Here is a 17,602-nt window from a genome sequence, read left to right on the forward strand (position 1 = left end):
TTCCCTCCATTACCTTACACATTTCCCTTTAATATTCCTCCATTACCTTACACATTTCCCTTTAATATTCCTCCATTTCCTAGTATATATTTTCCTTTACTTCCTAGGACATTTCCCCATAGTTTCCCCTCATTTCTGTGATATTTCCTCATAATTGCAGCTCATATCTGTGATACTTCCTAGTTTAACAATGTTGCAACGGCTCCACTCAAAACTTCAACAATGTTGCAAATCGCTCCTCTCGGAACCACAACAATGTTGCAAGTTCAACAATGTTGCAAATCACATTTTTTAGAACTACAACAATGTTGCGAGATCGAGTCGATTTTTCGGATTTTGTCACACTTTGCCGAACTTCTAAGTTGCAACTTTGTTTAATTCTGCGGGGAGCGATTTGCAACAATGTTGAACTTGCAACATTGTTGTAGTTCAGAGAGGAGCAATAGCAACATTTTTAAAGCAGAAAGTATCACAGATATGAGGCGAAATTATGGGAATATATCACAGAAATGAGGGGAAACTATAGGGAAATGTCCCAGGAAATTAAAGGGCAATATACTAGGAAATGGAGGAATATTAAAGGGAAATGTGTAAGGTAATGAAGGGAAGTTATAGGGAAATGTGTAAGGTAATGAAGGGAAGTTATAGAGAAATGTGTAAGGTAATGGAGGGAAATTAAAGGGAAATATACCAGGAAATGGAGGAATATTAAAAGGAAATATGTAAGGTAATGGAGGAATATTAAAGGGAAATGTGTAAGGTAATGGAGGGAAATTAAAGGGAAATATACCAGGAAATGGAGGAATATTAAAGGGAAATATGTAAGGTAATGGAGGAATATTAAAGGGAAATGTGTAAGGCAATGGAGGGAAACTAAAGGGAAATATACCAGGAAATGAACCAATATTTCACATAGATTAGTACTAAGATGTATATTGTAAGTTTTTAAAGTTACGAGACAATCCGAGCTGTTATCATTATGATAAATTAGACATATTAACACATGATGTTATAATTTTATTACTTTATACATTCATTATTTTAATTAAGTTGAAGTTTCTTCTAAGAAAGATGTATTCTTCCATCATTTCTTACATTCGTACTAATTATTTAATCTTATACTACAAGAAACAGTATTGTAATAAACACAATTGTTATATTAAAAACACTATGCGTTGCACGATTTCTGCGTATTGTTTCGTTTAACCAATCTATATATAAATCCAATCTACAATATACTCCTGGAGAATTTGGGCGAGCACATCCTTGTCCCCATGACACTATTCCCACTTGCGTTCCATTGCACAGCAATGGTCCACCACTGTCGCCCTGCAATATAATCATTTTTCTATTATTATTAAGTAGTACTAAAATATAAACTGCAATTAATAGGGCAGTCATATGGTTTAGATAAAAAATAATCAATTTGCATTTTCTTGTATAGAATCACATGTAATAATGATTTCCAATTGCCATACTTTCAATATAGGATCATAACTTGATTATTTAATATCTGACTTATTATTAAAGTAAATTACATACAAAAATTCATATAATAACTTTACAAGTATATTAATTAATACAAAATGTAACAGTTTAATAGGTAGTATAATTTTTCTTTTTACAAAAATTTGAGAGCCAGAGACTGAACCAGAGATAGGCAATATTTTTACCTACATGAAAATTGTCGAATAACGAATAAAAGATAAACAATTTTTTATTCGTTACTCGTTAAACATAATTTGAGTTGTAAAATGAAATGCTATTTCACGTTGAATAGAAGTTTGTCCCTACAACTGTTCAATCGAATAAAAATCGCAATATGTATCGCTGTGATGTATTTTTATTCGTCTTTCGTTATTCGAATAAAATTTTGCCTATATCTGTCCGACAACGAGACAACACCCATAAATATAGATTGTTACGAACTTGGCAAGCATCTTTACCACCCTCTGTCACGCCTGCGCATAAATGAAACTCTTTGTCCACTCCTATCGTTGGACACTTGTCCGTTGGAATCAAAGGAAGATCAACATGACGGAGATAAGTGCCGGCTCCTTGCTAAATAAAACTGACATATATATTATATACCATATCGAAATATTGGAAATATTTGTTATACCTTAATTTATGTTACAAGAACTTTGATACATTACACTTTTATATAAGTCTATGTTAATAAAATAAATATCATGTATATTTGTTGGTGTGCTTTATACATATACCTACATTAGCATATTATATACGTATACACGTAACAGAATTGTAAAAAAATTCATTTAAAAGATTTAGAGGAGAATGAAACATTAAAATTGATGAGTTGGCCACCTGAAAGTTCCGATTTAAATATTATTAATGAACATATCTGGAATTATTTGTACACACCTCGAAGAAAAAGAGAGAAAAAAATGTAGTTTCTAATGTAACAGAGATAAAGAAATAAAGAAGTGAATCCTAATCAAACGATCTGTTTTTAATATTCATAATTATTTTGACCTTTTCAATTCTTTTATTATTAGCTCTCAATAATACGCTTATGACTAATTATGAATAAATGTACTACTTACACTGTGCGACGTACTAGGCGTTGGAAAAGTGCAGTGTAATATTTTTGAAGGTGAATCTAGAAGATTGCAATATAAGGGAAAAGACTCGTATCGCAGGGACAGAATCGTGTCATATTTTTTTATGGTGCAGCGAATGAACGCTTAAAGGACCGCGCGGTGAATCCTTCGATATTACACTCTCGTGAAGCCTTATATTATATCAGTGGTAGTAAGAATTTATTTGTTCAGACATAAAATGCATACAATTGTTTCTCATACTATCTTGTAATTTAACTACAATTATTCTATACTGATTATTCACAAAATAATATTTTTTTTGTTAGAATACAAATTCAATTCATTGTTTGAGTGTTTTTATCATAGAGTCTACTTTTATTGGAATTATTGTTTCTTTTATATTTCTTTTTATTCATGTTCACAAGCTTAAACCTCTTATTATTAAACTATACTTTAGAAGGTTATTTTTTCAGCTGCTATATCGATTGTTTCTATTTTATTAAACGTCTTACTTTATCAAATTAAATATCCAATTATACCAAATTAATCAGCTTTTGTTTTATTTGAATTTTGTCCTAGAGTGACAAACTTCTTTCAAAATTACCACTTTTATTTTTTAACGAATTTTTATGTAATCATATTCATTTAATAAATTTTATTTGATACTTTCGTCTTCACTGTAAGCAAATTGTCATTTCATTACTGTAGTTTACCCGTTACAATTTATTAAATAAAAGAATAGCACAACATTACAAAAATCGCAAACATAATAATTCAAAAAATTTTATATTCTACATTTCCATTTGAAAAATTAAATTAAAAAAACTTTATATTCATCCTAGGTCGCGTCTGAAATATAAAACTACTATTTTTAAATTTTCTCTAACGCTATTTGGAACAACCATTTAATATGAACTAAATAATTGTCACGTGGCTGGTTCGTTCGTAACATACGTGCACATTTCAACGAGTTCGATCAACCCGTTTATGTCGGTGCTCACAATTTATTTAGACGCACACGTTACACGTACATCGTGGTCTTTATCGCAGTCTAGATCCACCTTCTAAATATCACCGTGCATTTTTAACGACCCACGCGATCCGTATATGAATAGATTCCGTCTCTCAAGTCTTTCATCGACCAAATGAAAGTAACTCCTGCAGATGACAAGTAAATAACGTTGGCGAGTACGTACATTGGAGCCAGGTATATGTCGTCCCCAACCAGCCACTGTACACGGCTCGGTGTACCTTTGAAAAATGTTTGCGTCATATGCTGCAGGGATGGCGACGAATTTCACGTACGAGTTAATGTAAAAGGGTTTCTGAAGCTACACATAACAAATAAACACACAGGGATGATTAATCGTTCATTCTCTCGATAATTATTTACAATGGCACCGATCTCGATGATTTTAACGGTCTTAGAGTATTTCAGAGGGAGGGAAGGAGTGACACTTGATTGTTTTAAAGTGAACAATTTTTGTTGTCAACTCTCGTGTTTCGTGATATAATTATTAGGTGTAGACATTAATTCTGTGGCTTCGTATTCAATCATTTGTAACTCCGGTTTAAATAGATACGTAATTTTGATGCATTAAAGTCCAAATCTTCCAAGTCCTCAACATGATCTCTATTACAATGTATCTATACACATTTATACGCAGATTGATAGATGATCTAAGTTTCAACCTGATGGACATTACATGCAGTCGAATATTTTGCTTATTGTTATCCATCTGCAATTATTCTAACAACTTGTTATACTTGTAATCTGTTAGAAGAAGAATAGTATATAAAATTCTATGGCTACTGAACTTTGTACATGTAGTACCCTAAGGTATTAAATTTTTATATTTCAAGAACGTCGAAAATCGATGAGATCAACGCAATCATAAACAATTGTCATTCTTATTTCAACAATCTCTCCTCTCGATATATACTTTCACTCCTTTTTCGTCGTTATTTATTATATTCTCATTTATTTATTTTATTTTCCACATAGAGTTTATATATACACATAATAGTCACCCTGAACAATCCAATATCGTTATGCATGCTCGAGAATCTAAAGTTCGTGTGCGGGAATAGTCGGTCTATCAATTCCATCTGTATGGAACTCCAGCTCGGAAAGTATACGTAAGTGGCTCCAGCGATCGCGTAGAATCGACGTGGATTCTGGGGCATCCAGTGCCCTTGGGACGTAGGTCTAAGCAACGAACACGACAAGATCAAAATTCACGGGTCACACATACGTGTCACGCGTTCACAATAAATTTTCTTCCGTCTTAAAACATGAGAGCGGCACGTAGGATCACGGGCGGCCACTGTTGAGATTTTCCTTGTTTTCAAAGTGGGGAAGCTTGATCGCGAAACGAACGCTCCTCGAACACGATACATGTATAAACAACCGATACAAAGACAGTACGATGCGCATTTCACGTTTTTCGTTACAGAATAATCAGGTGCGAGCCGTTTGCTATGAAACTAATGCAAGTCTGTTTAGATTTACTTCGAAGTGTAAAAGGGTTTGTGTTTAAATTTTGGTGAAAATATCGATGAGAGTTGCGGTGCTTTTGAGGGATTGTCTAGGCAAGTAGATTTATTAGTAAAATTTTAAGGAATATGCGATGGTAACACCATAGTTCCTTTATATTTTCTTAGCGTAATGGATTTGAGAACATAACATTACCATTGCAGAAACATAAGAACGTTCATATTCATGGACTGACTACTATTTTTAGCAATTGAAGTTGACAAGAACATAAAGAAATTGTGCCTCGAAAACAATGAAACTTCATCCCAGCCAAATAATATTTCTAACACAATATTTCAAGAAACTATATTTTTAGAAACAAGTGGATTTCAACGGAGCTATTGTCCCCATTCTGTTTAGTAACTAAAGCCGACACAATTCCAAAGAAATTATATTTCATCAACAATGAAGCTTCATCTCAGCCAAATAATATTTCTAAAATAATATTCGGACAAACTGTACTTTAAATAAAATGAATTTACACCAGTTTCATAGCGAACAGCTCACGTAACATCGCTTAACCCTTTCACTGCTGATACCGTTCGTCGTACGCTGCTACATATGCTGACTCGCGACGCATAGTCTAACAGAGGACCCAAAAATGTCCCCTGATAACGCTCTGGATCTATTTTTATCACTAACGATCGATCGTATTTTTTTTTTCTTTTTTGTACGTTTATACGTTTGTTTATCGCTTTTCGCACAAAACAACGATATTCAGCTAACATCATTTCTATATTTCTTCAACGTAGACGTTCTATTCTAAGATTGCACGATTACCAATCTGAGGATTTCAATGACATCGTTAATTAGTCAATTCAGTTAATCGAGATTCGAATCGTACGCGTAGTTTTCTAGGCGAAATCGACGTCACTAGTTGATCACGAGTAGGATTGCCAACTGTTCTTTTTGAAGGGAAGAACGGTACTTTGTCATTTTCTGTTCTCTTTTTATTATTTGTATTCGAGACGATCAAATTGTGTGACAGAAATTTGGTGTTCTCTATTTTCTTTTTATTTAATCATAAGAGTGGAAAATGATGGGTAAGTTTCAAATTCTGTGAATTAATTAAAAGAGATGCTAGTATGTTTGTTACACATAACTTGATTAAATATAACTGGAGTTTATGTTAGTTCAATTAAATAACATAGTAACTTAGTTTTAAGTAAATGTAAATTCATATAATAGATAGACTATCGTAAACCATTTATATACATATAATATATGAATGGTTTATAGCGGACTAACTACCAAATAGTAAAAGTTTATTACTTTATTCGCAAAATATCATCCTCGCCTATGATTTTCCACGTCATTCTCTTAACAACAACAAAAAAAAAAAAAAAATAAATAAAAAACGTCGAAATGTTACCAGAATGAATTTTGTTACGGCTCTGAAATATACATATAGAAAGGTGAAACTTTATTAGGTCTCTTCTTCAGGCTTGATGCAGCTGACAACCCTAATCATAATTGTCGCGAAGAGCGCTCCAAGACCTCAAAGCAGCATACGTGTCTATGATAGCAATGAAAGCGCTACGAGCGGAGATTGCCCCGTGACCGTAAAATGGTAGCATAAAAATACATACGTCGCTACTTGTTAAATTTATGCTTCACCGTTTCGAGGGATATTCTTTTTATCTACGACCGTAATAAAGAGCAAAAGGACTATACACCGTTTATCACACGCCCAGTTTCACGATACCAACTAATCCCCGTTACGCGAGCGTTGAAAGGAACTTAAAAGTTTATTTCAATAATGGGTGACGAATAAAAACAGAGTGATTTATTCGATAGAATAGATAAATATTTATAAAACGTCCGTAACTTGACTTGTGGATTGTTTCACGGATTAAAACTTCAAACGTGATTTATGCGTGCTATTTGTTTATTGATCGATAAATACCGTCAAATGGGACAATTTGTAATATTTAGTTTTAGAGAGCAGATATCATCCTAATTTATTTCTGGTAACATTAATTTTCATTTTACATTTCAAACTTTAATTCTGATTCAAAGAGTAAGGAATGAATAATTCTTTTTTTACTCGTTATTAGAAGTTTTGTGTCTAGTTAAGAATTTTGCCCATCACCGTTCTCTGTTGCTGTGTCTACGTTATTAAGCAGATCGGTTCACTGGAACTATTGTGCCGTACGACACGGAATATATAGTAGAAAAACGCCAACGGAAGGGATTTACGGCTTACGTAATTCAGGGTGCTCGCGAGTAAAGTTTAAATTAATCTTGTTCAACGTGAAAACGACGTGGAAGTTCGCCCGTTAATGGTTTTACGTGTTAACGTTTTGATACTAGCAATTATTCTGGAATTGTTCATTATATTTTCGTTGGATTGCGATTTATGACACTGGAATAATAATTTTAATTATAATATCTTTTAAATTTATGAATGTGGTACAATCTTCTATTTTTAAATTCGCTACCATTTGAACGGTGACTAATTACCACTTTAGTTTTTGGTTAATTTTCTCCGATTAATCCGATTGTGAATCGGATTACTAGATAATTACTAGTAAAAACTAGTAATTACTAGTATACTGACTAGTATAGCAAATGTATCCTAAACATAACAAAAAGGTACGTGTACGTGTGAAAAGATCAAAAGAATTTCACTCGATCGGTCGCGAATATTCTTCGATTAATCGTGAATAATTTGCTACCATTTTAAGGCGTGGAGCGATAGACTCTAAATTGTCGCAGTCTTAAAAACGCACCTGACCATGCAATGAGCGGCTGACAAAACGAATCTCGGTGCTATGTAAGTACCTCCGCACATATGACTAAAGTGTCGCTGTTGGATCGAGACCTACGAGAAATTGACATTGAAAATTCGGTTTCGTCATCCGCGAACCTCTATACCTTATTGATAAAGTGGATATACGCGACGATCACTCTCAGTATTTTGAGAAATACGCACGAAAACGTATCGCTGTACATGAATAGCAAAGATACTGGGAGCAGAGATGAATTTTCGTCTAATTAACACTAAGCCTATCATGATCAATGAAACGACTGTTTTCAAACTTTTGTGTATACTTCTTTATGTACTGATACTATAAAGAGATAAAATTGGTTAGTTTGAGTTTTAGAAGAAAGGAGCCAACAATGAAAAAATAAGAATTTAATTGTTCAATTGAATAAACGTTCCTAATAAATTGATATGCGTTAATTTTATTAGTTATCTATTATTTCAATAATACTAGTGCCCATTTCTAATTGAAGGTGTACGTATACTTGAAACTACGGTTACACGAGGCTCGAGTTGTAATCCAGGTTGCTGATACGGAATAAACGTTGGGAATCTCAGAATTTCATTCGCTGTCTTTGAAAAGGAAGATTAAATACAATTTTACGTACAAGAAGCCCTATTTAACTCGAGTGCCTTAAGTATCTCCGTTGCTTTTTACGAGACGAAGAAATGTCCGAGGAAAACGTCTGGTTTGAAAGGACAAATGTTATAATTAATGTTACTGGATGATTCATCCAAACAAGTGCAGTTTATTTATTTAATTAACTTTTCGACTTTTAATTAGGTCTTCTTCGATACTTTTCCATCACAGGAATATTAATTATGAATACCTGATAGGACTGAAGTAAGACAAGGTGAACAAATGTATATAAAGTTAGGTGGGCAACAGCGTTTAAATTCTATCTCGTCTTGGTACCAAATGTACACTCATTTATTACTTGTATACATTAATTTTTCGTTTTTTAGGTTAATGCTGAATTATGCTGGAATTTAGCAAGAACAACGCTCGATTAAAGATATATCAAGGTTGAAATTGTGCGAGTGTTTTTATTAATAAGGGTGTGTTTAATTTATAACACCTAATGTACCAAGTTGACATTTGTTCCTTCTTTCCATTCGTTTCATTCTTGCTTTACGTTTACTATTATAGCTCGGGTACCTCGGGATCGCTAAACCCGTACTGTAGCTACGATCAAACGTAGCTATAGCCCCTGAGGATCAAAGTTGAAGAAATCAATCGTTACTTCTTCAAACCAAATGTTTTCCTTGTTTGTCGTCAAAGGAGACTATTTCAAACTTTCACCTCGTTACTTATGAGACTTGTGACTTTTTTTCTCGTCATTAATTATATTACATTCGAAGATAAGTGAATTATGGAAGTAATGAAGTATCTATTAAATCATCAGAGTACCAAAGTATTTTCCAAAGTCATAATTTCAAATTATAATTTTTGTTTGGTAGACATTTATTATCCTTTCCTATTCATATATAAGAATAATAATAATAAATACTCAATCTGATGATACAATATCCGCATCTAATTTGAACTGTGATACTCAACGTATGTACTGCATGAATCTATAAAGATCGTCCCCAAGCGATGTTCACCATTGGTTTACGTCATACCAAATCTCAATTAATATCCACACAACCTTTTCGAAAAGTTTTGATCGGTCAATCTGAATACTATCTAGGGACAATCCCTGCAGCTCCTCAATATACACGCAGGAATCTTCTATTATCATAACTTGATCACGGTTGAAATCCCTGGGTACCACCTCGACCCTTGGTTTTCGCATTCGCGACCCTAAACCCAAAGTTGGGCAGAATCTTGTTTCTATATAAAAATGATCAGGTAGCGAATAAAGAATAAAAAATAGTTTTCCAATCACTCGTTGAATAAAAATAAATTCATTATCTTTATATTTAAAAAAGAAAAAAAATACCAGCTATCTTCATTCGTCGAATAGCGAATATATTTATCAAATAACGAATAAAATATAAAAGTTCTTTCTTTGAATTATTCTGTCGATAAGAATGACTCCAATTATTCAATGTGTGAGACGAATAATGCATAACTATATTTATCAAGTAACGAATAAAAAACAAAAATGATTTATCCTCCTCGATAAACAATAATTACTCAAAGTACATTTATTCGACGAATAACTGCTACAAATATTTACTATAAATAAATATATGTATCCGGTATTCATCGAACAAATCTACTTCCTCCGATCAAGACGATCCCGATCTCTGCCCCCGTCACAAAGGCATAAAAATCGCATCTCTCCCAGGAAACAATGAAAACGCTTTCGTGGTGCTATCTACGCAGCTAATCGAATCAATTCCATCGATAAGGGCACACCCCGGCGCTCCGCTATTCTCTATGTAAAATCTAACAAAAATAATTACGGCCAAGCAATCGGCCCCATTCGTCGTGCCAGACGTTTTTAGGTGAGATCGCGTGAATTGACATTAGCCCTGAACCTCGGTGTCCTCTCTCGAAAATAGTCAGAGTGATTCGCGTGTCCGTTTTTTATATTACGATAATAGATATTTAGGAAACGTCACGGGCGCATTTTCACTTACGATAAACGGATATTTCCTTATATCGGTGATTTCTCCGCCGACTATCCTCTCGAGTGCACGCCCCGACGAGAGGCCAGCCTCGTCCAAAGCCGACGGAGTCAGATTCCCGTTAATAACCACGACGGCCACTTGAAAAACGTGCAACACCAACGGGAGCAACAACATCTTGATATCCTTTGTCCCTTGACGCGTGCAGCGGCATGAATTTGCCGCCCCTTTGACGACAACCGCCGCCTTTTGTTTCCCATTTTGCAGCACGGTGGCGTGCACACGGCGTGCCATGACGCGTTCGTCAGCGTCTCCATTGTGTCGTGGCTATTATTGTTGGGTATTATCCCGCCTCTCGAGGGCACGGACGATCGAGGAGCCGGGAGGATTGAAAAGACTAACTCTTCGCGTCTAATTTAACGGCTACGATATGTTGCTCGACACCTAGCGAGTATCGGATCGGTTAACAAGTTCGTTCGAATCGGCTTTTAATTTATAATCCTCTCTAATCAATTACGTTAAATTCAGTAATAGATCGGTGGTTACGTAGATGATTTATTCCTTGCATATTTTATTGCAACTTGAACAACTTTGGCTTACGTCAAATAATCTACAAATCATGAAAAGTGAAAAACATTTAATCTATATTACATGTCTCTGAAACAAAAACAACTAAAGCTACAAGTTCAATAATAAAAGATCGCGTATATAAAAATTAGTTTGCATTGTTAGCAAAGTATTATTTCCAACTATTATTCTATTCTCATCAAGACAAATTAAATTTCTTCTCGTAAATACCTTTCATAAAATAATAATTCTCATATTTAAGTAAAGTATTGAAATCGGAAATAAAAGTGTCAAGTATATATCCAGTAAATGTTTAATATTTATTATTTCATTTTTCACAAATTTTAATAGCATCAAATTCAAAAGTGTAATTGCCAAGATATTGATTTCCTCAAGTTTCCAGAATTAGCACTTGTTACTGAGATTCTATTCACTTGGTCTAAATTAGAACCCAAGTCAATTAAAATATCACAAATAAGGTTAGCAGCGATCAACTGTGGAAAGACTATTTCTGTCGGTTAACTCTGAAGAAGTGGTTCGCCCTCCTAACCCTCTATCGCAGTGTTCTCCAAACTGGGGAGCACACCGCTTAGAGGGTGTATCGTACAACCCAAACGAGGCGCGAAAGAAATTTGTTAACACAAAAAAAATGAAATATTGCATGAAATTTATTTTATACTTACAAAAAAAAAATTAAAAAAATTATTGCTTAGATATTTGTACGCTCATGAATGAATTAATATTTAATTAAATAATAAGTGCCTGAGCTTGCAGACCTGCTAAATGCTATGATGAAATAGAATAGAGCGGTTAATAGTTTTCTAACAAAAACAAAAATATGTTTAATACTTTTAAGTATTCCCAGAATTTATGTTTGAATGGGGAAAAACAATTTGTCTTAAATATGTTTTATTGTGACCCTTGTCAGTAGTTAGTTGCCACGCCACCTTATCCATAGTTACGTAACAAGTGACCCTTTTTACTCGTCACCCTTCTTTTCACTCCAACAGAGTTGGTAATAACTCATAGTGTGTTAGCTGGTGATAACTCACAGTCGTTATGATTATGAAACGATTTCTTTCTTTACGTATTTAAAATTGTGTTATTCTCGACATAGGGACATACAGGAAAAAATCTAATTTGAATATTATTCATTATTTCAATATTATTGAATTTATACCAAACAAATATTGATCGAATAAAAATAGCTCTAGTCATCTTTATATCTTGAATAACGAATAATTATACATACGAAATAACGAATAAAACATTTGTCTAGATATTTCAAGATCCAACATTCTTTTTCTTAGAAACATACCTTCCAAATATTTTGTAAACCAAATATTGTGTACATGAAGTTTATTTTATATTTAAAAAATAACGAAAAGAAATTATTATTGCTTGAATATTTATACGCATTAGTATACTCACTTGAACAATATATGGCAAATAAATGATACATGAATGCGTGGAAAATTAAATATTTGCATGCGTGTCATTGCTTGACGCACGAAATATAATTAATCTTCGTCAAAGTCTGTTAGTGTACAACTATCATTATATATCCATCTATTGTTTCGCTGTACTTCACGGTCGCGAAAGTGTTAACGCGGTTCTATGTATCATTATCGCCAATCTTAATTGACCTATTTTCCTTTATACTTTCTAATCTAAAATCACCGCTTTTGAATGTCTTGAACCGTTTCGAAATAGCGTGTCCATTAATTATGCTATCGTCGCGCTGATCAAAAATTTCTTGCGATCACCGTGTACGATTTTAACGAGGCATATTCTCGACAACCTGCGATCCGTTGCAGGTGTAACAAAGCCGATGAAACAAAAATAAAAATAAACAAATCCTTCCTCCAAGAGATAGGAATAAAGTTTCGTTAAATGTCGAAATGATATATTTCACGAACGTGTCGGTAAATGTCCGAAGCTGTCATTGGCGAAACGTAAAAGGTTTATAGAACAGCCGCAAATAAGTGTCGAATGGGAATAAAGTAAACGTCTTTTTGTTCATTTCCGTATTTGCGGTAGTTTACATGTAGAGGACCAAAGTTCATTCTTCTGTGATAGGAAGAGTTCTGTTTCTCGCATAAATGTTATGTAACAGTCTTTGACGAAAAGTAAGTATTAAGCAATAATGAAAATTATTGAAAAAAAAAATATATATATACAAGAAATGTATATAATATGGAATTCGTAAGTAGAAATGAAATAAAGAATGTAAATGAAAACTATGTGAGTATATAAATAAAGAGTCAAGGTTCATAAACGAAATAAAGTTGATGATTAAAAATAAAACAAGATCCATGTATGAGAATAAAATAAAAATGCATAAAATAAAGTTCATATGTGCGAGTAAAGCTCAGAAATAAATCGTAATAAAACCATCAAGTCCATGTTTAAAAATAAAATAAAATTGCCGCGTGAAAGTAAAGCAAAATGTATAAAAATAAATTGAAATCCGTAAGCTCGTCCATTTAGAAAAGTCCAGTTTCGCAGGAGAAGTTGCCAAGATCCTTAGAAAACAACGCGTCATCAAAATTCGAACAAAATTATTATTGAATCCGATATCAGCCGCTGGATCTCTTAATAGATACAACACGATCTCTCGGAGAACGTGCTAAATTAAACCCTACGTAACGCGCGTTTTAGTAACGTGCACACGTAGGATGTCCTGAAGGGTCTCGTATACACAATTTTATTGATCGACGGTTGCAACGGGTCTGCGTAAACAAGGAGATTCTATAATTACACGTTGTTTTTCTGCTCAGAATATTATTTTACAGCCCTTCAACGCGATAACAAAATAACTCGCTCCGTTGATCGCGGCCGCGAGCCTCGGCGCAACTTTTCCTCTGTGTTTTTGTTTCATTAATCTCCTTTCTATTCTTTTCCTTCTCTGTTAAAAATAGTGCTTATTGTTCCGGGCGTTATCGACGAAGCCTTCCAAGCGGGGACACCGGTTGGACAACCCACGTGTGCGTGTGCAATAAATTTTATAGCGACTATCAACCGTTGGAGAAACGGTGGAAAAAAAACGAAACGCGCGATTGTCGGAAAAGCGACGTGGTAAACGACACCCCGACGCTAATAACGGGGGCCAAATATTAGGTTGGCCAGAGAGTTCATTTGGATTTTAACGCGTTCACTGTCAGGCTAACGGTGAGAATTCCTACGAGGTTAAAATTTTGTTCCTGTACAATTTGAAATGATAGGATCTAACATCTGTGGTAGTACTTGTTTTGCGACCTCTTTAGAATATACTATCCAAATTAATTTTCCTCGACACCTCACTTTCAGAATTTATTTATTCCTTAATGAAAATCCTTGTCACTCGTATGTGGGTTTTCAGAAACCTTTTCAGAATTAAAGCTACGTTCATTTATTGTTAGTGAATATTCTACAAAGCGGAAGATAGGAAAAGTCAATTCTAAAAATGTTTGGTTCAAAAATAAGTGTTCACCTCTTGAGGGATATATTGCCACATGTGTATGTGTACGTTTGATTATAATAGTAAAATTACAAAAAAAAAAAGAATTCAAAAAACATACAATATTAGACAGCATATTTCTATGTAAAACTTGTTTTACAGATAAATAATGCTTTGATTCGTGTGCATTCAATTAAAGCAAAAGAAAATATATTTAAAATTCATCTCTCGAGGGGTTAGACACTTGAAATAATATAATTAAAAACGGGAGACAGTCGAATTGGTAGTTAACGAATCGAACGAACTTTTTGGCCAAGCTAATAGAATATAAATATTTTCAGTTTTCCCGTCTCGCACGAAATACAAGGAACAATGACAAAGCCTGAAAGTAGCAGCCTCGTGATATAAATAAATAACGATATTCAATGTAACAACGAATTGTATCGCACCGCGAACAACAAGGTATAACAGTCTTAATTTGTGATTTGTCGATACGATGTCAGCATTGGACTATAATCTCCATCCGCTAGTCAATAAATATATGTAATATGTATAGACGTATATAAATATTCTGATAAAATTCGAAATTAAACTCACGTGCACGCGTACGAAGCTCTTACAACGCATCCGTGAATATTTATTCAATTTTTTTTTTTTTTATTTATCTTCTTCGTCTCCCCTCTTTTTTTTTCTCCCTTACGTATGAAATATATAAGTGTCGTAGTTCATTCGTTTCTTACTTAAATTAAGTTCACGATGACTACTTAGATTGTATCTCCACTTGTACGAACTAGAAAGTGATGATAAACGGGAAATGATCGATCACAATGTTTGTCTTTGGTTATCGATGACTGGAAAGTAACGATTCGGAGCGATGGATACGTGATCCTTGCTCCCGGTATGTTCAATCATTGGATCGTACGTAATCGTGAATTTCAAACGGACTTCGAAATTAGAATTATGCGGGCGTAAAGTGTGTTTATGGTTTCGTTCGTGTAGAATTACGCTTCTTAATTACAGACGAGAAATTCGATCTACGAATTGACATTCGTTATAGTTTTCTCTGCACATAAGGGGAGGTTACGACGTTTTTTAATAGCGAATCGAATGGAATGCAAATTTAAAGTGACTTTAAATTTTCTTTAAACGGCAAACTTAAACCGTGACGGACATGTATTAGGTTGTCCCAAAAGTTTCTTTCGTAATTTGCACTCACTTATTTGGTGCGGTAGTGTTTATATAAATAGACAATCTAATTTCTTAGATGTTCATGGTGTAACAGTAATGGAGTAAAATGAATCGTACACAATTCAATAATGTAACATTAGACATAAAATATTGTGTACAGTGGGTGTAGAAAGTATTCGTACACCGATCAATTTCCAAAAAAAACTGTGTAAAAGTGTAATTTATTAACTTATTTTTTATAAACAATGACATTCTACATATTCTCAGAAATGTCTAAAATAGATAGATTACAAAAAAAAATAGCTATTTATGTACTAAGAAGTTAAGAAACTACAATTTCACACAAAAGTTTTTTGGGACATTGATCGGTGTACGAATACATTCTACACCCACTGTATGTATTACTTATTAATAAAACGAAAGAAACTTTTCGGACAACCTAATACTTTCCATGTTTCTTACTGTTCGGGCCCGCCGTTCCGACCATAGACCCTTGCTATCGGTTTCAACAGCCAGAGTCAAACCCCGGAACAATAGGACCGCTTTTATGACTTGTCACTCAAACCGAGAATTTTCCGCTGAAAATCAGTAAATTTCGAAGCGTTCTATCTTGGAACCCAATAAAAATCGGGTAGATACATTAAGGGTCGATGAATTCATCTTGAAAAGCACTATCGCATGATCCTCTCAAAAATATATAGTTCCATTTAAAAAAAACGAAACTTCACCATCATATCTTTTAAATGAATAATGTAACAAAAATTTCGTTTACGCCACAATATAGAATCCATCCTCTTGAAATCTCAGCATCCCAAGCTATTTTTTCCCCATAAAAAGAATAATCTCACAGACGTTCAAAATATTTTCGAAATTTTCACTCTAAATCAGTCTTCCATTCGATATAGATTCTCCCTATAATCCGGCACCTCCCCTTGTAAGCGTGACACACCGATCAACGAACAACGCTATCCATTAAAACGCTCGAGATCACATCTCGTAGAACAATCACCATGTATGTATGTATATAGCGCGATAGTATTCTAAAGTAGGTAAGACAGTAATTCGTATCTATTCCTAGAGATACACAACGAACCTCTTATCACCGAACGAGTACAAACACAATTATCCTATATATCGAATGGTCTCAACGTTGTTTCGAAGGATGCGTGAACGGAAAAGGATCGAGGAACGATCGACTAGAAACGAGCAGTGAAACGCGTTTAATCATGCCGTCGACGCGAGATAATAGTCGAGCCGTAAATGCGCCCGTGTGTACGATTACTTTGGAAAAAACCAAGAGTCACCTGTTCACCGACGAGATTCTATATTTTTTTTTTGTCTCTTTATCTACGCTTTTCTTAATTTTTTTTTTGTTCTCTTTGTTTCTTTTATTTGATACACGCCGTTCGCCGTTGGCCGTGTTCCTGTTGCGGATCGACTCGAAGACGAGAAATTCCACCGCGGGATTTTTCAGTGTGTCTCTTTTTTTTCCGCGAGATAGACAACGATCGATACAAGCGACAATCGAAAATAGTTGCACGAAGAAGCCGCGTCTATGAGTTATAAAATTTCTGCAAGACAATGAAATCGCTGCCCCCGTGTATTTCGGTATAATCAAGGAAGACATTGTGATTGTTCGTTCATTAATATATATAATATATATATTTAATATATGTATATAGATCCCCAACCCACCCCCCTCCCTTCCCCTATTCACCTTCTCACCCTCTCACTCTCTCTCTCTCTCTCTCTTCCGTTTTTACGTATATTACACATTTGTTTTTTGTTCTCTTTCCGTGTTTCTCTCTTTAATTATCCTAAAGCAATTGACTTTTATTAAGGAATGATTTTGTGCATCGCGCATAGTATGCACAGCAACGTGGGCAGGGCCCACCCCCGCGCGACATTCTGCGATGACGAGACGGCGATCGGTGCGGGTATAATTTGCACTGGAACAACGG

The 17,602-nt window shown here is 34.4% G+C and overlaps 1 protein-coding gene across 6 annotated transcripts in view; it reads right to left on the reverse strand.

Moving 5' to 3' along the window:
* Window positions 1-1,187: 1,187 nt before the first annotated feature.
* LOC128873810 (uncharacterized) overlaps window positions 1,188-17,602 on the reverse strand; it is a 37,195-nt gene continuing 20,780 nt past the window's right edge. For 2 of the 6 annotated variants that reach the window (XM_054117702.1, XM_054117676.1), the window contains exon 6: window positions 1,207-17,590. In XM_054117702.1, coding sequence (XP_053973677.1) covers window positions 17,478-17,590 — 113 coding nt within the window. In that variant the 3' untranslated portion in view covers window positions 1,207-17,477. Of the gene's footprint in view, window positions 17,591-17,602 lie in introns of all 6 variants that reach the window. The other 4 variants (XR_008456496.1, XR_008456494.1, XR_008456495.1 and 1 more) reach the window with 4 other exon arrangements.

Source organism: Hylaeus volcanicus, chromosome 1 (genome assembly GCF_026283585.1).
Source record: "Hylaeus volcanicus isolate JK05 chromosome 1, UHH_iyHylVolc1.0_haploid, whole genome shotgun sequence".
NCBI classification, from domain to species: domain Eukaryota; kingdom Metazoa; phylum Arthropoda; class Insecta; order Hymenoptera; family Colletidae; genus Hylaeus; species Hylaeus volcanicus.